Source organism: Puntigrus tetrazona, unplaced genomic scaffold, assembly GCF_018831695.1.
Source record: "Puntigrus tetrazona isolate hp1 unplaced genomic scaffold, ASM1883169v1 S000000001, whole genome shotgun sequence".
Taxonomy (NCBI): domain Eukaryota; kingdom Metazoa; phylum Chordata; class Actinopteri; order Cypriniformes; family Cyprinidae; genus Puntigrus; species Puntigrus tetrazona.
In genome coordinates this window covers 3,523,120-3,545,475 of record NW_025047681.1, presented here as the reverse complement: position 1 = coordinate 3,545,475, position 22,356 = coordinate 3,523,120, and the positions used below count along the sequence as shown (strand labels likewise).

The 22,356-nt window shown below is 38.8% G+C and overlaps 1 protein-coding gene and 1 long non-coding RNA gene across 2 annotated transcripts; both read left to right on the top strand.

The window, feature by feature from the left end:
- The first annotated feature begins 6,652 nt into the window (after positions 1-6,652).
- Positions 6,653-9,079, top strand: LOC122331628. Its single transcript, XR_006248257.1, has 3 exons — positions 6,653-6,734; positions 7,980-8,548; positions 8,804-9,079. It is a non-coding gene; the product is annotated as an uncharacterized LOC122331628 (long non-coding RNA).
- A 5,185-nt stretch (positions 9,080-14,264) lies between these two features.
- LOC122331640 (CD276 antigen homolog) lies at positions 14,265-15,758 on the top strand. Its single transcript, XM_043229157.1, has 3 exons — positions 14,265-14,361; positions 14,561-14,944; positions 15,682-15,758. The coding sequence occupies exons 1-3, from the start codon at positions 14,265-14,267 to the stop codon at positions 15,756-15,758; spliced, it is 558 nt and encodes a 185-aa protein (XP_043085092.1).
- Positions 15,759-22,356: the final 6,598 nt, after the last annotated feature.

Genomic DNA, 22,356 nt, shown 5'->3' with positions numbered 1-22,356 from the left:
TTTTGGGATTTTTTTTTTTTTCAGATTTTTGCATGCCTGAATTTAAAACTGCCATAATCAGATATTTTGAAGTAAATTAATTAATTCTACAGGAGAATAGACCACATTTTAACAAAAGAGTGGAATACTTAATATATATTAGATTTTTCCCCCATTACGTTTTTGATAAACACAAATAAAATGAGGTTCACTTGATTCCTCTAAAAGGCTGTAAACAGTAAAAAAATAATTGTCTTTATTTTTGAAAAAAAAAATATTAATATTTAATTGTAGGAAGGCAAAGTGTCTTCTAGGGTCTCTATTTTCCTACTTTTAAGAGATCAGGCATACACAAATTCAAAGATTCTCATTTCATCATACATGATGATGAAAATGGCTGGAAATGGCAGAAATTACATACATTTCTGAACGAATCATTTCATCCTTGATGAACTACTGCCATCTGGGAAATGTTACAGGTCCATCAAAGAAAAAATGCCTTTGACTCTTCCTTAGTCCTTGGTGTCGCAAAAACAAAGATGAAATAAATATCTGGGCTGCTAACAGACCTTGGACATATAACAAATTAAAAAAAGTTTAATCAAAAGCTTGTGGGATTTCTGAGGCAGCTGATAGTTTCCAGTCGGCAGAGTGGACTGCAGCCCGGTGGTCATGGAGGCAAAACTCGGGTCTTGAATGGGCACCTCAGGAAGGGAAGTAGTGCCCTACCAACACTGCATACAGTGGTGATGGCAATCTGCTGACTTTAACAGGGGACATTGTCGGGCAGTGGAAGGAATACTTAAGAGGATCTCCTCAATCCCTCCATTGCGTCTTCCACTTAAGAAGAGGGACCGGAGGGTGTGCTCCAACTACAGGGGGAACACACTCCTCATCCTCCCTAGTAAAGTCTATGCTAGGTTGCTGGAGAGGAGAATTCATCTGATAGTTGAACCTCAGATTCAGGAGGAACAATGTGGCTTTTGTCCTGGTCAAGGAACAACAGCTCTATAGCCTCTTCAGGGTACTGGTGTTTTCATGGAAGTTTGCTCAACCATTCCATGTGTGCTTTGTGGATTTGGAGAAGGCATTTGACCATGTCCTGTGAGGGGTGCTCTGGGAGTATGGGGTCTGGGGCCCTTTGCTAAGTCCAGGGTGACCTACCCCAAGTGGTATTTGACACCATCACTTCAGCTAGAATACCTTCTACAAGACAAGCTTACACCTTAAAGTGGAACCTGTTCATTGAATCATGCTCTTTTAACTAATAAAATTGCCACAGATGCCCGATCAGAGTCATGTGGTCCTTCTTGCTGCAAAGGTTGGCGAGAAGGTTGACTCACTGGCACACACTGCTTGCAGTGCTATCTAGTAGTAATGAGTTCAGGTTGTGGCATTTTCCATTGGACCACAGTCTGTTGTCACGACATAACTCATTGTCACTGAAAGGCAGGGAACATCTGATCATATTACATATGTTCTACAACATTCAAAAATCTGCTTCTAATTTAAAAAAAAAAAAAAAATTTTAATCTCAAATCCTTTTTTCCTTGCTCGAATTAAAATATAACTGATCATCTGAATGTAGTTTGTAGCATACCTTTGATTTAGAAAAGCTCAGAGACAAATAAGATGTAGTTAGACCACAAATAGACTAGAAATAAAATAATACAAATTAAAACTTCTGCAAATAAACAGCGATGGTAACTCAGCCTTCTCGTATAAAGTACAATGACTAACAATTCTCAACCATGGTAAAATGACTGCAATGCATGGCCTCATGTGATTTATTGCTTTTAATGATAAGTTCTGCTCATTTTATGTGACTGCAAAAGTCTTATGGAGTAACTGAAACTTCTTTGCAGCTCAACAGTCGAACAGCAATAAACATCTAAAAACTATTTAGACCCATAATATTTCATCAGTTTAGACTGTAACATTTCTGTGTGAATGATTGTTATCACTGTACAGAAAGGATGTGGTTTTATTCTGTACTTGTGGCTTTTCGCTACTTTTTTTTTTTTTTTTTTTTAAGTTGTGAAGTCTAAAAGTGACTAAAGTGAAGAATTAGAAGAACAGAGGAAACACAGCCTAAAAACAAGATAAGACAAACAAGAGTAAGTCTTTTAAAAAGATTAGTCATATTGTTAAAACACAATTGCGTTAATAGAATATTGCATAGAATATTACTGAAGTGTGTTTTTTTAGACTATTTTACTTTGTTTTTTTCTTTCTTTCACTGTAACTTTTTGATGAGCAAACCATGTAGTAATTTGTAAAAATTTTCACTACAGTTCATTGAAACTTCAGTCAGAAAAACAACTGTGTTGCTATGAAAACTATGAAACATTTTTTTAAAAGTATTTCATATTTAATAGTTTTTTGTAGGATAATCTAGAATTGAAGAACTTTGTATATTTTATTCACTTTAAGAATAAACAATAAAAAATCAAACAATCAGTCTAGTTTTTTTATGTAGTTTATGTAGAAAATGACACTTGTGTTAAGACTATCAAAATTCAAATGTTTTAAACGGTTTATATAAATATTTTTTTTTTTACAAATTTTTATTTGATATTTGTTAGTCAGATTTGTCTTAAATGACTAATGTTAGCCTAAAATCTAATTCAGATGTCGATTTGAATATATATTGTGACGAGTCGGCTGCCCCTCCTCTTTATTGTCACCATCACCCCGTCCTTTATTCGCCGCCCTTCACCAGGCTCCCGACGGGAGTGGGTGTGTTCGAGAGGAGGGGCGTGGTATTGTTCAGGTCTGGCGGCGTGTGACGAGGCACAGCTGAAGTGGATTTAGCCTCGTTATCGTCGCCGTTAAAGGGTGTGTACGGCGCCTCTCCTCGGGAGACCGGTCTCTTCCCCTGTGCATGCACGCTGGTGTCCTCGTGGGTCCAGGAAGGGTGCGCGATGGACCTCACCCCCGCCGTCCGAGGCCTGACGCCACGCCCACTGTGTCTGTCACTGGCTCCTCCCGTCACAATATATATATATATATTGTGACGGGGTGAAGAAACACACAGCAAGGAGGGCTCAAGTGAAAAACCCCGGAGGGTGGATTTTATTCCACAAAGCCAAAAAAAGACAAAAGAAATACGGGTGAAAGTGCCGGTCCGTGGGATATGCGTGCTCTGGTGCTCGTTCTCTTTCTTCGTGGTGCAGAGTGAAATACGTGCCGTGGGGTGCCGAATGACCGGTCTACACGCTGCTTTCTGTGGGGGACAAGAGAAGAGTCGTTACAGTTAGCGTTAGAGTTCATGAAGGCAAAAGCTCACTGACAGCGTGCGCGTGCCGCTCCAGCTCGGTGATGCTAGGAACCACCGGGTCACCCTTGCGTTGGTTTACTTGGCCCGGGCCATCCATTGCAGGGGGGCGTGGTCGGTGAGGAGGGTGAACTTCCGGCCAAGGAGGTAATACCGCAGCTCCAGGACCGCCCACTTGACGGCCAGGGCCTCCTTTTCTACCGCCGCGTAGTTTCTCTCGGCTGGGGACAGCTTTCGATTGATGTATAAGACCGGATGCTCCTCGCCCTCCTGGATTTGGGAGAGAACTGCCCCCAACCCCGTATCGGAGGCATCCGCCTGTAACAGAAAGGGGCAGCTGAAATCCGGCGCTCGAAGGACCGGTTCCGATGTTAGCGCCTTCTTGATCTTCCGGAACGCCTCCTCAGTCTCGGGTGTCCACTTTATCTTCTCCGGCTGCCCCTTCCTGGTTAGGTCCGTCAGGGAGGCGGCTAAAGAGGAGAAGTTGGGGATAAAACAACGATAGTAGCCCGCCAACCCCAGAAATGCTCGTACCTGGGTTTTGGTGAGGGGCCTAGGGGCATTCTTGACCGCTTCCACCTTGTCTTCCTGGGGCGGACAAGGCCCTTCCGACTTGGTAACCCAGGTACCTTGCTTCAGACAGTGCCAGGTGACATTTCCTGGGGTTGGCTGTGAGCCCAGCCCTCCAGAGTTCGGACAGCACCCTCCGCAAGTGCTCTAGGTGGTCCTCCCAGGTCTCCGAGTGGATGACAACGTCGTCCAGATAGGCCAGCGTGAGCTCCATGGGGCCGGAGGATAACGCCCATCATACGCTGGAAGGTTGCGGGGCCCTGTGAAGTCCAAAGGGAAGGGTCTGGTATTGCCAGTGTCCGCTAGGGGTATAAAATGCAGTTTTAGGTCTTAAGGACTTAGAGAGGGGTACCTGCCAGTAGCCTTTCGTCAGGTCAAGTGTAGAGATGTACCGGGCCCTTCCCAGTCGGTCCAACAACTCGTCCACACGGGGCATGGGGTACCCGTCAAACTCAGAGACCTCGTTCAACCGGCGGAAATCGCAGGGAGCCATCGGGTTTCAGCACTATCACTATAGGACTGGACCACGGGCTACGGGATGGCTCGATTACCCCCAACTTGAGCATTTGTTGTATTTCCTCCTCGATAGCCTGTCGACGCAGTCTCCGACACGGTAGGGTCGCTGCCGGACGATAACTCCAGGGGGCGTCCGGATCTCGTGCTCGATGACATAGGTCCGCCCGGGGCTAGGGGAGAACACGTCGGAGAACTGACCGACCAGGTGCTGGAGCTCCCCCTTCTGGGCAGCCGAAAGATGGGGGTTGGTGTCAACAACCCTCGTTCCCTCTCCACCTCTTGAGGAGGTTGACGTGGTAGATCTGGTCGGCTCGTCGACGGTCGGCCTGGTGTATTCGGTACGTAACACGGCCGAGTTTTTCCATTACCGTGTAGGGCCCCTGCCACGTCGCCAGGAACTTACAGGCTGCCGTAGAAACGAGGACCAAGACCTTGTCACCGGGCTGGAATTCCCGTGGTTGGGCTGCCCGGTTGTAGTGTCGCTGTTGGGCCTGTTGAGCTTTACACAGGTGGTTCCGGACTAATTTGCATGACGCGGTCTATCCGGTCCCTCATCTCCTTGACGTGCTCCACAACGGTACGATGGGCTGCTAGCTGCTGCTCCCAGGCCTCCTTGGCGACGTCCAGGAGGCCCCGAGGCTGTCGGCCAAAGAGGAGTTCGAAGGGCGTGAACCCCGTTGAGGCTTGGGGAACCTCCCGATGCCGAAGCGTATATACGGCAGCATCAGGTCCCAGTCCCGTCTGTCTTTGGCCACCACACGTCGGAGCATCTGTTTGAGTGTCTGATTAAACCCCTCAACCAGGCCGTCCGTCTGTGGGTGGTAGACCGTGGTCCTCAACTGTTTTACTTGCAGCAGCCGGCAGAGGTCAGCCATTAGCCGGGACATGAAGGGGGTACCTTGATCGGTCAGGATCTCGGCTGGTATGCCGACCCGGCTGAAGAGGAGGAACAGCTCCTTGGCGATTGCCTTCGCCGTGGCCTTCCGGAGGGGTACCGCCTCGGGGTAACGGGTGGCGTAGTCAACGATAACCAGCACGTGTTCGTGTCCCCGGGCGGACTTCGGCAACGGCCCCACTAGGTCCATCCCGATGCGCTCGAAGGGCACGTCGATGATGGGTCGCGGAATGAGAGGACTGGGGGGAGGAGTGCGAGGCGTCGTTAGCTGGCACGTCGGGCAGGCCTGGCAGAACCGCTTTCACCTCAGCATCGAGACCTGGCCAGTGAAACCGGTCCCGAATTCTTTGCGCCGTGTTGGCGGCCCCAAGGTGTCCGGCCATCGGATGGGAATGGGCCAGCTCTAATATCGCCCCAGTCTTTGTTTTTGGGACAACGAACAGCAGCTTCTCCTCCCCCCTCCGCTGGGCGACACAGTACAACAGGCCATTTTTCACCACAAAATGCGGGAGAGGATGGGGCCTTGTCTGCACGTCCTGTCCTCTACAACGCGCACTTGCGCCAACAGTGTTTGAGGCGGGCGTCTTCCTTTTGGGCCCTGGCTAATGAGCCCCCGGACACCTGTTGGAAAACGCGTCAAAAACAGGTTAGAACTCTGGGAGGGGGTCTCACCTTCTCTCCGCTGTCTGGAGGCCAGTAATGCCGGGCGTGTCCGTGGCATGCGGGCTGGCCATGGTCGCTGGTGGTTCCTCTGGGGTCAGCAGGCTGAGTGGCGGCGGCGAGCAGGTGATCAAATCCCGGCCAGTCCTCCCCAACAGGATTGGTACTGGTAGGTCCTTCACCACCCCGACTTCCACTGTCCAGGTCCCTGGCTTGGCCGAGATATCAAAGCGTTGAGCCGGAACTTGCAGTGTGTCCCCGTGCACACAGGTGATGGGAAGGAGTGCCCTAATGGACACTAATGCAAAATTTCATTGTTTGAGCATTTTAATGGCCCCAGAATGCCCTGGACATTATTAATTATCGATAAATGTAGTTAGACCACAAATAGTCTAGAAATAAAATAATACAAATTAAAACTTTTGCAAATAAACAGCGATGGTAACTCAGCCTTCTCGTATAAAGTACAATGATTAACAATTCTCATGCATGGCCTCATGTGATTTATTGCTTTTAATGATAAGTTCTGCTCATTTTATGTGACTGCAAAAGTCTTATGGAGTAACTGAAACTTCTTTGCAGCTCAACAGTTGAACAGCAATAAACATCTAAAAACTATTTAGACCCATAATATTTCATCAGTTTAGACTGTAACATTTCTGTGTGAATGATTGTTATCACTGTACAGAAAGGATGTGGTTTTATTCTGTACTTGTGGCTTTTCGTTGACTTTACATTTTTTTTTTTTTTTTTTGTTGTGAAGTCTAAAAGTGACTAAAGTGAAGAATTAGAAGAACAGAGGAAACACAGCCTAAAAACAAGATAAGACAAACAAGAGTAAGTCTTTTAAAAAGATTAGTCATATTGTTAAAACACAATTGCGTTAATAGAATATTGCATAGAATATTACTGAAGTGTGTTTTTAGACTATTTTACTTTGTTTTTTCTTTCTTTCACTGTAACTTTTGATGAGCAAACCATGTAGTAATTTGTAAAAATTTTCACTACAGTTCATTGAAACGTCAGTCAGAAAAACAACTGTGTTGCTATGAAAACTATGAAACATTTTTTTAAAAGTATTTCATATTTAATAGTTTTTGTAGGATAATCTAGAATTGTAGAACTTTGTATATTTTATTCACTTTAAGAATAAAGAATAAAAATCAAACAATCAGTAGAAAATGACACTTGTGTTAAGACTATCAAAATTCAAATGTTTTAAAACGATTTATATAAATACTTTTTTTTTTACAAATTTTTATTTGATATCTGTTAGTCAGATTTGTCTTAAATAACTAATGTTAGCCTACAATCTAATTCAGATGTTGATTCGAATATATATATATTCGAAAATGATTTAATAATTAAACATTTAATTGAATTTCACAATACTGAAATGAAGTGACGAATGACTGTGTTTGTAGAACACAGGTTCAAAAATTAAACATATTCTACATTATTACAAATGCTCTGTAAAGGGTTTCATTCTGCTTCACCCATTAATGAATCATTGCAGAATGAAAAATAGTTTCAGGCCATTTATCATCTTTTTCATCCGAAAGGGAAAGTTTATTTTATTTGGAAACATTCCAGAGTAACTGGAGTTAGTGAGTTATTGATAAGAAATTACTGAAAAATGAAGATACGACTGTTTTATAAGGTCACATTTAACAGGGCCAAAAGTGACCAGAACATATGTATCCCAATTTTAATCAGTATTAGAAAGGTTAAAATGTGTTCTTCAATCCAACATAACAGACTTCCAGTTGGGCCGAGCACTGACTATTAGCATGAAAACTGAAGAGATATATATTTGTATGAATTTCAGCCACTTTAAATGGAACGCTGTGTGCTACAGAGCTTGTTGAAAAGGGCCTTATTAAAGGTACCACGGCCCCCTGGTGGACCCCATGTGACCTTCTGCCCGGCCCTAATGGACACTAATGCAAAATTTCATTGTTTGAGCATTTTAATGGCCCCAGAATGCCCTGGACTTTATTATTTATCGATAAATTACATCATTACAACAATAATGATCCGTTCTGCTCGTTTGAACTGTAATTCTTATTTTCTTTATTGCAGATCATACAAAGATCTTGCGAACTGGACTACAGCAAAAAACATCATCAAATTTCCCTCGGAAGATGATGGCTAGTAGTTTGTTAAAGGAATGTCTTGCATATCTGAAAAAGAGTAATGTTTTCATCCAATTTCCGTTGAATGCTTTACTGTATGGGTTGGAGGAGTTGGCTGAAATCAGGTTTTCATGTCCGTGCAATGTTAAGATGAATTATCGTTTTATACTGGCAATGTTCATTGGACCTCCTTTTTTTATTTTAGCTTTAATGTTCTTATTTTTTAGGCCTTTTAAACTTGGGTATTTTCATTGTCCTAAGAAAGCAAATGCTGAAACTGAGGAAAAAACTCAGCAGAGCTGGCCTAAATCTTTTGTAAATTGTCTGATTCCACCTGTAATGTGGATCATCATCTTGTTTCTTGATGGAGATTACTTGGTTTGTGGTTATACAGACTGGAATGGACATTATGTTTTTGATGCAGAGCTCAACAGGTCTTGGTGTAAACCTACTAAGGGGATGCAAAATGAGACAGAGCTACGAGATTTGATTACCCACCATCGTCACTATTCTCTGGTAAATATCACATCTACCATATCAGCTTGTTCTGTTACTGTAATATCATAATAGAAATGTCATATTACAACAAATGTTCAGTGTTTTTAACCATATGCTTATTTTAGTTTTCATACATTTTAAATACTAGCCAAACAATACAATTGTAGTTTGTGAAATACACACAGATGTCTATGGAAGTAGCAATAATAATCTAACATGTTTTATCGATATTGTGAGTTTTTTCTGAATGTATTGTTTCTATCTCTCTCTCAGTATATAGGTCACATGTTGATTGGTGTCCTCGGTGCTTTGCTGGTTTTCACAGTAGGTGGTTTTGACTGCTGTATAACTAGAAAATGTGACAGGTGCATATTAATAATGTGTGGCCAAACAGATCCAGAGCAGGAGAGTCAGAAGCAGAGTAGTAACGAAACAGAGAATCTAAGCGCCGTGGGTAGGTCTACGAACCAGATCTCAATGGGGGTCCCAGGCTCTGACCGAGCCCACAGGGACAAAATCCCTGGCGACGTCCCTGATCCTGAGACGGGAAACAGACAAGATGTAGGACTGACTGAACCAACAGGTGAAACACAGACCAACCAAGAGAGACTGAGACGTTTCTATAGAAAATTATTTTTATTTCAATTAAAGGAACAGTTATGGTATTGACTTTTTGATATAATTGCCGTAATAACATGTAACATGTAGTGACGTTTCTCCTTTATCAGTTCTCTCTACATCCTACTTCAATTAATTTTTTAATGTGATATTCAGTGTATTACAGTTTATGTCGTGAGGCTTGATGTCACACTTTTTAATATTTCTTTTATGTTTGAGCTAATATCTGTAAAGACGCATTGACTATTAAAATGTTACTGAACTTTTACACCATTGTTGATATTTATTAATTGGATCATTCATCTTTTCTGTAGTAAACACTTTTACTGAGATTACATAGAGCAGCATACTTGAGAGGTTGTCATGACAACCAGATACTGTGAATTACATGAATACAAAAATAACTTCTGGATATATAGTGTTCTTACTGATATACATGCAGAAGACAACGGAGCGTCCAGCAGATGTCCTCATCTCAAAAAATATCTGTTTCCACACGAAACCACTAAATCAACAAAAAATGACATAGTACACACACCAGACCATTATAGGGAGCTGCAATTCTGTGACAGAGATACACAAAAAAACAGAGAAGAAGACTTGGACTATGACCATGAGCATTATGCGCGGTATACAAACGAACATGAATCAATACATTTATTAATATCTGTGTTAATGTTACTTAATAAAAAGACAATCGTCCAGTGTTTGTTCATGTAGGTAGCTTTTTCGGGACCCCGTTGTTTTTTAAATATCAATTTTTTTAACTTTCCAAAAACACTGGATCTTTCTCAGTCATTAATCATTAATCTAGCCAATCTTCACTCGACACCTAGGGACTCATTTATAAAGAGTGCTTAACGTGCTTGAAGGACTTAGACTTTTTGAATTTTAAGTCTTCAAAAAACATATTTTTGAGAAGGTAATTGAAAAGTACTTGAATTTTTAAAAGGCAGTATATAGAAAATTAATGAAACTCTAAAAATGAAACCTTTGCTCTCGGTTTGCGTGTGGCCAAATATTACATCTTTAAATTTTGTTGAATGATTTAAATCTGCATACCTCTGGTTGGGAGGTCAGCTGGTTTGGATTTATCTTTACAGTGAGACCGCTTTGGTTAAAGACTGGATTTCAGATACTAGTTTGACACAAACTGTTTCCATTTATGAGCTAAACTGCAAATCCACTGCAGCAAAAAAACCCCTGAACTTTATGAAGCTCCATATTCAGAGACTATAACAGACTGGTCTTTCTCCAACCACTGCTCCCATCAGCTCAAGACAAGGCAGTGATATCTTCTTTAGGGGGTCTAAACATTGATTACCTTTCTGTAATCTGTTTCTTTTAGTTTGAAGGGGGGTTAATAGTTGTTGTCGACTTTACTCACATCTCCTGCCTAATCCTGAGGGAACCAAACCTGTGTGATAATACTCAACTTGAGTGGTTTGAGCATTCTTTCCTGGGGTTAATTCATAAGGTGGCGTAGTCAGATTTTCTTTGTGTCAATTTCTCCCCCACCGCCCCAAAAACAAGGCCTCATATCCACATCTTCCATATTAATAAAGAATTATCCATCTTAATTCTCCATACCATACATCTGTTCCTGTCTCTTCTGTGAGCTCACTCACTGTTGTCTTCTATATCTCCTTCAATGCATCACAGTTGGTTGTCCACTTGCAAAGGTCGATGACAGCTGCAGACATAATCTCCTTTGCACTAGTAGTTATGGAGAAGGCATTTGAACATCACTTGCACTTGAGATGAAGGGGCTGGGAGACATGTCAAACACCAGCCTTGTCATTCATAGTAGAGACCTGCGCGGGACAGATTTTTCAGTCCCGCTCCCGCCCGCTCCCGCAAGGTCCTATCCCGCTCCCGCCCGCCTCCCGCAACAATATAGATAATTTTGTCCCGCCCCGCCCGCAGCAATATTCAAGTTTGTCCCGCTCCCGCCCGCATGTAAACATTAAAACTGTGCACACATGACGCTTCAGACCTGAACTTCCAGACTTGTGGCTGCTGTATGCGAGTATTTTGCTGCATTTGTCGCAGCTCGCAAAGGGAAGGTGCTTTCCATACCGTCACATACTATAGAAAAACATTTCCAAATATCGGATTTCCCTTTGTTTGGCTTTGTAGTTCTGTATGTTCCTTTCTTTAATAATGAACTAATATCTGTAGCACTAAGCGCTCCACCTGTGTCATACTCTTCAGACATTTTGCCTCGGTGTGGGTCTATGGTCTTGTTCTTCAGCAAGAACCATGTGAGAATTTACGTTATTTTGAGTTGTTCTTGTTGCTTTTGTGCAGCAGATAAATAATATTTTATTTCTTTTTAACAATTTAATTTCAAGATATTTCCATTTTGCGGGAGTCCCGCAAATAATTTTATTCTCCCGCAACCCGCACACACGAGGACCTTACCGCCCGCACTCCAGCGCTCACATATCAAACCATCGTCCCGCGCCGCACTGGGTTGCGCTGGTCCCGCGAGACCCACGGTACTCCCGCGGGATTGCAGGTCTCTAATTCATAGCACAGACAGCATATTTCTTGCATCTTCAAGAGAAATCACACTGCATTCCTGACACTCTCAGTAAGAGAAATCTACCAGAAAGCCTTCTAGATATCTGCTGTCAATATAATCTCATTTAGTCTAATTTTAACAGTATGCTGAGCAGATCTGGATTCAGATTAGGACCAGAATGTAAACTACTCTGAGTTTTGTTGTTACCTTGTCTTGGTCTAGAACATTTGAAGCATTTGAAGAGCATTTGTGGCCCTCCACCACATCTTCAACAATGCCCTGCTCAAGGCAATTACACACAACTTGACTGTATCTGTGATAAAAAAAGTTGCAGTCTGATGTAATTCTGTAAGTCTCTTCTTTGCAATGCTATAGTTATCTGGGAGTTCTGGTTTGTTAGATCTCCATGGAAGCTCCACTTTTATCGACCATCTTTGTACTGAGTGACATGAATAACAAGTGAAGAGCATCATCCTCTCCAGTAATGCCAAGGAGACTCTCTATTTGCCATTCTGAGACTGTCAGATTAATGAAGAAGGTAAAGGCAAAAGTTATCCAGAAATGGTTTTACATGTCCATGTTTAACATGTTTTACAACCCTACGATTTCTTCCTAGAATCAAATGGTTTGTTATTGGCTTATTTGGAAGGATCATGAATAATTATGTTGAGCTCTATTGAGATTGAGTTTAATGTCTTTAGAGGAACCATGTGCCAATCCTTTAATCAACACGATATGTTCCTAGCACTAATTACATGTGTATCATTTGTGGCTGTGACATGCAGACATGATCCTGAATCGATATTACTGTCCAAAAATTTTACTTATCCCAATCCCTACCCTTAAACCTAAAGTTTATTTCTAAAATCAGAGTGAAATGATATCTGATTAACAAGGGCGACCCTGAACATAAGCCTCAAAGTAGAAATTTGCTGAACAAATATCCTCAGTTCTGATTGGTTGATTGGAATGTTGTTCTAGAAAGGCTGGGCGATAAATCGATAACGATAATTATCCGAATTTCCTCAATATGATAATGAAATTCAATTAGTGTTCGATGTATTGTTTATGAGGCAAATGCGAAACGAAAGAGCACTAGTCTTTTTGAAGCACGCCACTCTGACTGTTTATCTTGTCGGATGAAAGTTCAAACAGCGTGCGCCGTGAGCTACTAGGAAGATGTGACTGTACAAATTTTCTATTCATTTCAATGACTTGTGGTGCACAAGGATGGTTTGTGCATTTGAAATGCTTGAACTCAGCAAAAATTCAAGAAAAAAACAAATAACTTTACAGCACTGACAAACAGAAACACTGTTCACAACGATACAGTTAGAAGACTACAGATCGCCATAATTTACCATAGATTTTTATTATAGTGACCATAACTGCACCATGGTATTGAGTCAGAAATGTTGGTATTCGTATCCAATTTTATTATATTATTAATGTAGACGTGGTAAATGCATTGAATGAGGAAAAATGGAATATAATTACAGTTGGCTATATTATTAATCTATAGCGCTTTAGTTCGTTTATACTAAATGTACTGGTGTTTTAATTGTGATTTTAACTGTGATTATACTACATGTATGCTACTGTGAAGACCTATAAAAATTGATTGCTCACATTTTACAGATATTACAGATGTTTATAATGAACAGAAATTTGCCTCTGCATCCCAACAAAAGCTACTATCAAATGTGTATTTCTAAGAGACTAAAATGTTTTATTATTGATACTATCAGGCAGCACACGCCAGTTTGTGATTTGACACAATATTACTCATTAGAACATGCAGAACTCATTAGAACATGCAGATAATTTTTTTTTATATTTGTAAACAATAAGGCCAAATCGACATAAAATGCGTCACTGAGAACAATTGCTCTGTACAACCTCTGTCTTCACCCTTTATTTTTAGCTCGTTTTTGTTCTTTTAATCAGAGCTTGTTTTTCCGGTTTAGCTGGATTTCAACTGATCCTCATCTATTAAAAGGAAGTAAGGAAATAAAATCAGTCTCAGGAGCGTAAAGCATGCTGGTCGCTCACTTACGGATCGCACTTTATAATCCATAATTTCCAGCTGAACATGGGCTGCTTATGTTTGCTTTTGTGGCTGTAATTCCAGTTTTATCTGAAGGTATGTAAATTATAACAGAAAATTTGTTCTGTTTTATGTTTTTGAGCACTGCCTCATTTCAAGTTTATGGTTTGTTATAATCAGCAAATATTCAGAGCAAATTTAGATGACGCCTCCTGCTTTATACGTTATAAGTCCAGTTAGCCTGTAGTGTTTGCTAGATTTGACAGTTTCTCAGACAGACTACCCTCAACTTGTTTTTCGAAGCTACTAGCAACGAATATAGCTATTTTAAACATTTATTTGCCATCCCTTGAACATAATAAAGGACATGTTTTTTTACAACCACACATAAAAGGTATCACAACAGCTAGCTTTTGGCGTCATTTTTCTTTCAGATTCTTTCTGTTTGTTTCAGCATTCACTCTGAAAGGTCCTTCTGGTCCTCTTGTCGCTCCTCTGGGATCTTCAGTGGTTTTGCCCTGTTATGTTGATGAACGCTACCAATGGAGGGTCTGAAGGTGGTATGGAGAAGAACAGATTCAGAGACTTTGGTTAATCTGTATCAGGATGGGGAGAGTCAAGCAGAGAAACAGCAGCAGGGTTATCATGGCAGAGCTCATTTCTTTACTGATCAGATTAACGATGGAAACTTCTCCTCCATCTGGACAATCTGAGAGCTGGAGATGAAGGACGATACACATGTACAGTTCACAGCCGGCAGGAGTCTGGAGAGACCACGGTACTAATAAAAGATGTCGGTGAGTATGAACTCCTTTTAAAATATCTCAAAATGATACAGAGCTTTATTCTGCTATTTATAACCCCAGAGCGTTTGTTAGTAACCGAGCAGATAAATCTGTATCCGCATATGACCGCGAGGACGTCACTCTGAACTGCTCTGTAGACTCTCACATCGCACCTGAACACATTGAAGAGGTTTCATGGAAGAAAATGGATGAAGGTGGAGATATTCTAGTTCTGCTCCACCTAAACAATGAGACATTACAAGGTTCATCGGATGAGCAATACAGAGACAGAGTTGAGCTGTTCACTGCCGAAATCCCCAAAGGAAACTTGTCTCTCAGACTGAAGAGTGTCAGACCTAAGGATAAAGGAGTTTACATGTGTCATGTGTTCGCTGGAGAACTTTCAGCCAGCGCAACCGCAGAACTGGAGAGAAAAGGTCAGCAACTTGCACACAAAAACATACACTAATATTATCATTATTTTAAATATAGGACAATGCTCGAAATTTCCAGCCTGGCCAAAATAAGACTTCAAAATAAGTGTTGGAATATAAGCTGTTTTATCTAGGTAATGGGAAACGGGTAGCATGGTAATCAGTAACAGGAATGGGATTATGGGTAACGGAGTACTTAAAAGCGGAGCCCACTTATGGTATGAAGGAGAAACCACAGAGGCCCGATTCATGATGACTATAATTAATATTTTTGTTATTATATAATAATATAATAATAATAATATTTTGATGGTCCCTTTAACGATACGGTTTACTATAAGTATTGTTGCAGCTCTACATGTCTACTAACTCTCACTGTAGACCGGTAGGGTTAGGGTTAGAAATAAGTCAGACATCTATTTGGTTACTAATAGTCAGTAGAACAATCTTTTGGGAGATCATTACACCAGACCGCTATTAATACTCTAATGACAGTTAGTAGGTGTGTAGGTGCAGAATTACTTATCGTGAACAGAATGCTCAAAAGGGACCATCAAAATGAAATGTTGCCCTAATGTTAGATTCCATTTGTGTGCTATGCATCTTTTTTCTTTTAGTCCATCATAATTATGTAAGGTGTTTTGATGGCGTGCATAATTTCTTAAATAAACCTACTACTGTTTATTGCCATATAATGTTTAACGCTTGTGTGTTTGGATTAGTAAATGTAACTCTTACAGGTTTCTCTGTTTTACACATAATGGTGTTGATTGTCTGCATTTCTGCATCTGGATCTGCACTCTGCTCTGCTGTCTGATCTATTACACGTCCCAAAAACAGGTTAGTTCAAATTGCGCTTGTGTGTGTGTTTACTGTAATAAATGTGAGGATCAAGAACAGGTTTACAGTCCACGCAAGCGTCATCACATACAGTTCAGAAACATTGCAATATAAAGGCTGAGTGTGTCTTTATATAACAGGAAGTACAGAGAAATCATGATGATTAGTATATTTTTATTTTATTCGGTCCAAATGAGAATACTAAAAAGTGAATAAACAAGATCTGTATTTACACTCATTTGTATCTGATATCCAGACCTCTGGGTGCATCCAGACATGTTAAGATTCTTGGTTTCTTCATGCATTTATTCCAAATATTATGATGTTTGTGGCTTTTGCATCCTCTGGGGCTTATAGAAGGTGAGTGCATACGCAATAGAAAAACAACATGAATCTAATTTGAGCTTAAATTTGATTTCAGTTACTCAGATGTGTGATAGATCAGTGTATTCCATCACTTTTATCTGGATATTCGTGGAAAGTCTTTTTAAAAAGATCTGAATGTGTTGCAGGTTTTCTGTATGAGACTTGTCTCTTGCTGTGCAATTTATATTTTGAGGCCTCTGATGTTGATTTATTGCGCACCATTTTTAGAGAAAATGGCAGGTTTGTATTTTTACTTTTAAGTTCTTGGCTATTAGCAAATACACTTTTTGAAGTGTGTGGTGCACATTATGATTTTGACACTATATGGCTATGGGTTATCATATTAATTTAGTTCATTCTGAGATGTGTATAATTTCTCAACATAAATGTGCAAACATATTTACATATTAGTGATTAAAGTATTTATTATTTTGTAACCTAATATCTCATTATATAACTCAGCTCTGTTCTTTTTTCAGATGTGGCTCTCGTCTCTGAATATGTAATTTTATGATAGTTTATTGTTCAGGTTGGTTTAAAATCTACAATAATGGTAGCACAATATTTCTGGTGTGTAACATATGTGCAAATAATCTAAAATAATATTCGATAAGCACATTATGTCTTCCTCAGTTTGAATGATTTATGTTAGTATGTCAGAACTCATATGTCTCCAGTGCAGCTTATTTAGGTTTGCTAATAGTTTTTTCCACTGTTTTCTGCTTCAGTTATTTTCAGTCGTGCTTTTGAAATGTCTCAAATAGAACCGATGGGGATGAACCATGTATATATTAGAAGATTTAATTTCTGGGCAGTGTTTGTGTTTGGATTTATTATTCCATTCTTTGTCATCTACATTGTTCACAGTAAGTTTCCTCATTTTTCAATTGTAGACAGTTAATTAATTACGTTAGTCAACATTTTTTTTCCTGTATGCCGTGTTTGAGAGAAAAATATATGTTCAGGCTAGATAATGATTTGTAATAACTCTATTTCTGGGCATCTCTATTTAACTGCTGGTCTCAAGATTATATTTCTTTATATTTTTTGTTTGTAGTCGAAATCTGTAGACTAAACATGCTTTGGGAAAATTATTTCTAATCTTATATAATATTTAATGTGTGTGTGTGTATATATATATATATATATATATATATATATATATATATATATATATGCTATGCAAATTTGGAGGCTAAGACAGAGTTTTTTCATTTCCTGAAAAGCAGTGGTTTTGGACATACAAGATTTTCTACCGTTATTTAAAGGGTTGTTCCCTCAAAATTGAACATTTTGTCATTAATTAGTTACCCTGTGTCATTTTCAAACCCATTAAAGATATTTTCGATTTAAACCAGCAGATAGCCTTTCGTTAACTGGCTAAGCTAAACATGCTTCAATTAAAACACAAGGTTACTTCTCATTGTAAACTTGTTGTCTAGCAAGAGTTCATTATAAACTTTTTACTCCACAATACCAGTCAAATGCTTCCTTTATGATCTGATGTAGCTTTTTGTCACAGAACGAGGCAGAAAATGTTACATAGGCTGCTTTAATGAATAACAGTGATAAACGAATACTTTGTTGCAGTCCAGTGTTTACTGTCTTTACTCAGTTACAGCGCCATAGTCCGCTATGGGTTTTAAACTTCTCTGGATATATGGCTTTTTCTGTATGTATGTATGTATGAAACCGACATCATGTGTTTAGAAAGCAATGGCCAATTCTGTCCTTTAATACAAAATGTGCTTTTAATTTTCTAGTATTGACTAAGGTGAAGAGGAATCCATGCCGCAGAGAGACGTGTAAATGCTTATGGGATAAAGTTGCAGATGTAGCTATTTTCAGCTATTTCTGTTCTGCCTTTCTTACAATTCATGTCCTGACGCCCTTCACTTTCGGAAACTACGGAGACACAGTTAGTGACCCTTTATCAAGTCTGTGCTTTCTGTGGAATAAACAGACAAAATACCAAAACGGCTGGGTTTCACAGACAAGGTTTAAGGCTAGTCCCAGATTAACTGCACAATTGAGCAATTTTAACTGAAAGCAACTTGCACGGACATATTTTAAAACATGTCAAAAGAGCATGGCTTAGTTCTATGGTCATGTCTGTGAAACCAGACATATTTTGGAATAAAAATAATTCAACTGGCAAGGAATCATTCATTCACAAAAACAAGTCTGTTGTACAAGTACATTAATACATTAAAGAAGTGTGATTAAAAATCTCTTTGAACACTTTAATTACTGAGCACTGGAAATACTTTTTAATGTTTTTGTGATGAGATCTAAATATGTTAATGTTCTTCTGTTTTTAGATTTTCAGTTCGTATTGTTCCTAGTTTTCTATTTTCTGTCATTTTCCTGTTCATGTGGCCTAAACAGACAGAAAAGCTGTAAGTATGCGATGAATCTCATCTTTTATAGTTTTGTGTGATCAACAATCAACGAGAATCTCTTTGTTTCCGCTTCTAAATATGAATGTTTTAGCTCAGTCTAATATCAAATATATTTTATTATATATTTCATTTAATCTTTTCATTTCTCTGCAGATAAATGCAGATCTTTCTATTCATTAAAAGAAATGTTTACTGTGCTGTTTTAAATGTTGATCTGTATTATATATTTTTTGAGCAGCAGATAGTGTATTAGTAATGATTTCTGAAGGATCATGTGACAGAAGACTGACTAATGTTGAAAATGTAGCTTGATCAGAGAAACCATTAAAAAAACAAAAACATTTTAAATAGTAAAACTATTTCATTGCTGCTTTTACCGTGATTTTTAAACAAATCAATGCGGTCTTGGTGAAATAGAAATATATTCTATAATATAGAACCTATTATAAAACTGATAATGTACACTTTATTTTTACTCACTAAACTACACAGGAAACACTATTGTAGTTGTTTAGATTATTTTTATCGGTTTATTGAATGAAAGCATTTATGCTCTTTTCAGGTTCAAATTTACTCTAATATCTTATGGATAATCTACATGTTTATAATAGCTGCTTTGGTGGTCTATTTTTGGCGTAACAGTGCTGATGAGGGATCGAGGTAAAGTACAGGTATTTTACTTGTAAATGAGCTTTTTCAATATAACATTTCACCTTTCACTAAGTTATTAATAAAAATCTGTCTTCAGATTGGAAAGGATGGCTCTGTATGATTATATTTCACAAAATACTGTGGATGAGCACAATCTACATTGACGTGAATAAAGATCTGGGTACAGTATTGATCATTAACTTTATATTATATTATCTTCTCGCCATTTTTAAATACATCTTGGGTGTATTGCCTGACTTCCGTGGTGATATGACTGTTATGGTCAAGTGTTTGAATAACTAACCATATAGTTTTATTTGTTGTTATTATTATTTTAATTTTAAATCTCTTACAGATCTGACCTCAGCGTGAAGAAAGTATTTCATGTGTTTGATCAGTAGTTGTGGTTTTGCTGAGCGCTGTTACACTGATGACTGAACTAATACTGAATGCAGGTGAGCGGACGCCATCATATTTCTGCTTTTATATTTACCATTTACATTCTATTCATTATTCTAGTATAACATGCGTGTCCTTACCTTCAGTTAACGGAGAACGTGCAGTGAGATCTGAGAGTCGTTGTATTTTCATCTGAAAGCATCTTCACGTTTTTTCTGCTGATTTTCACTGCATGTTTGGACCTTGTAAGTACAACTGTGTTCATAGCAAATTCAAACCCAATTAATAACCTTTACGCTTAAATTTTCTTTGCAATGGATCATTTTAAACGCCATTGAAATGCATTGCTAAAATGCCACACGATGATCATGTACGATTTGTATTAACTGCTATCTGATTTGATTTTAAATGTATTTAATTCATGGCGAAAGTATTTTTATTTCTTTTAGTCAACATGCACGTTACGCTAAGTTTCTATTCACACAAACTCAACCGCATCAGTAGATTCCTTCTCACAGAGATCTGATCTGATGATCAGCGTAATTCTGACATGCATGAATACTCTGAATGCTCAATCTAGGAATCAGCCAATAAACAGTGCTTAAAACCGACTAAAATATCTGTCCTCTCACTGCTTTTAACACAGGGTTTTCTAACCTGAAGTGTTTGCAGTGCTGGGTTTGTATGTGTTGTTTTAATCATTTCATCATAAATTCATCGTAAATATATTTACTTATGAACTAACAACATTCCATTTTACTATAATACATTTTTCAGCCTAAAATAAATGGTATATATGCAATATTGTTGTGTGCGTGTGTGTGTGCACACACCTGGTATTTATGATGTTATGGGGACCAAATTTCCCTACGAAGAAACAAGCTTATAAAACGGTATCTAACAAAACGGTAGTTTCCTGTAATGGGTAGGTTTAGGTGAAAAACAGTAAATACAAAGTCTGTACAGTATAAAAACATTACACCTATGGGGAGTCCTCATAAAACATGAAAACACAATGTGTGTACGTGTGCATTTGGGTGAGTTAAATGCAGAGCACAAATTCGGAGTATGGTTCATCATACTTGACCACATATCACTTTATTTCACACTCATGTTCATCATATCAAACAACTGTCCTGACTTTTATTTTTAAAACCCCTTCTTATCTCAAACACAGAACGCCAGTAAAACTCTAGACGATGAATCGTGCAGAGAAAAGTGGAATCACATGAAATCAATTTTCCTAAAGAATGGAGATCCGGAGGCTGGTAGAAGTGATGTTACAGAGGAAACTCAGCCACAAACATAATCAACAATGAGAGAAAAGAGTTAATGCCGGTACTTTACAGGTATACTGTATGCTTCATGTAACCATGTGCCAAATTGAAGAATTCAATACAAAAGATCAATTTACCATAGGTAAACTTAAAAAGCTATTCCGCTGTGGAAGAAAATTAAGTTATGTGAGGTGTAATAACATAATAGTCTAATAATAATACACCTCGATATGGCTAGAGAAAAGTCTAAATGTAATATAAATGCTGATTTTGGAAAGTTTGCTACAGTTTATGGACAACCGTGAAGTTGCATTATGTAATGAAGTTGAAATTTTAGATAATATGAAAGTTTATTATGTTCATGAGAAAGTCCTGACCAGGGATATATTGAGTTATTGGAGATGTTGGAAAGGAATTCAGCTATAAATTGAACTGGAGATTAGTTTCATGGTGGGAAGTAAATAACAACAAGATATAGGTCAGGTTCTTCTACAATAGGGATGTTTTTATTTATTATTATAGTTCAGAAATATTTTTACAAATCAAAAGGAAGGATGCATATATATTTATTGATTTCTCTAAAGCTTTAATCGTGCTTGGCAAAAATCTTGTATTTCACTTCATTGAGAAAAGTGCATTACTGAAAGGTTTTCAGTGAATTGAGATCTATCTAAACTAGTTTCGTTTATTCTTTCTAAAACAATACACATAGCAAACTATTTTGGAAGCATGTATTCAATTGAATGCATCACATAAAGTGCCAGATCTTGTTATATGCCATGATATACACTGTACATATGTTGCAATAATGACATTAAAGATTTGAACTTAAAAATGGTATTTTTATCGGTGAAATGATTGAAGTGGTTAATTGTCAGCACCCCTGGGCATGGTTATGCCAAGTTTGTCGTTGAAAAACCCAACAACTTTTAGCAAAGCTGGGCAGCAAGAGCGATGCTGTCCTTGTTAAGGTTTGTTCGTATATAAATGAGCTGTAATCAATCCTTGTATTTGTTCGATGCCTGGTTGGCATCTAATTTATTACGGGATCTGGAGATGTGTAGTTTGACTCAGTGGAATGTATTGTAAAAGCCCATAGATTTTACACCTATGTGCGATTTCTGTTCGTACATTCACAAGAAACAAGAGTAAAAGTCATTTGCTTATCTAGTAAAAGCATTCTTGATTTAAGAAATTTGATATTTTGACTAGAAACAAGACAAAATGCCCCCTGACTTTCCTCCACAACGGTGGGCGTTTCCCTGATGCACCCAGCTTTAGTAAGATTTCTGTCATGGTTTAGATTACCCTAGAGGGAATCCATGGAAGTCTTTTAGTCTGTCAAACAATCTAGATTAATCCATCTTTCCTTAGACCCCTTTATATTATTTTTTTGATTTGAATACATTTTAAAGTGCAATCTTATTACTGTGTTGGCAAGTTGAAGTTTCAGCATCATTACTTTAGCTCTCAGTGTCTT

Bases quoted from the DNA above. Each gene is read 5' to 3' on its own strand.
- LOC122331640 (XM_043229157.1), top strand. From the start codon at position 14,265: ATGGAGGGTCTGAAGGTGGTATGGAGAAGAACAGATTCAGAGACTTTG. The intron at 14,362-14,560 runs GTTATCATGGCA...AAAATGATACAG, and splicing joins AGCAGAGAAACAGCAGCAGG to AGCTTTATTCTGCTATTTAT. The intron at 14,945-15,681 runs GTCAGCAACTTG...TAACTCTTACAG, and splicing joins CGCAGAACTGGAGAGAAAAG to GTTTCTCTGTTTTACACATA.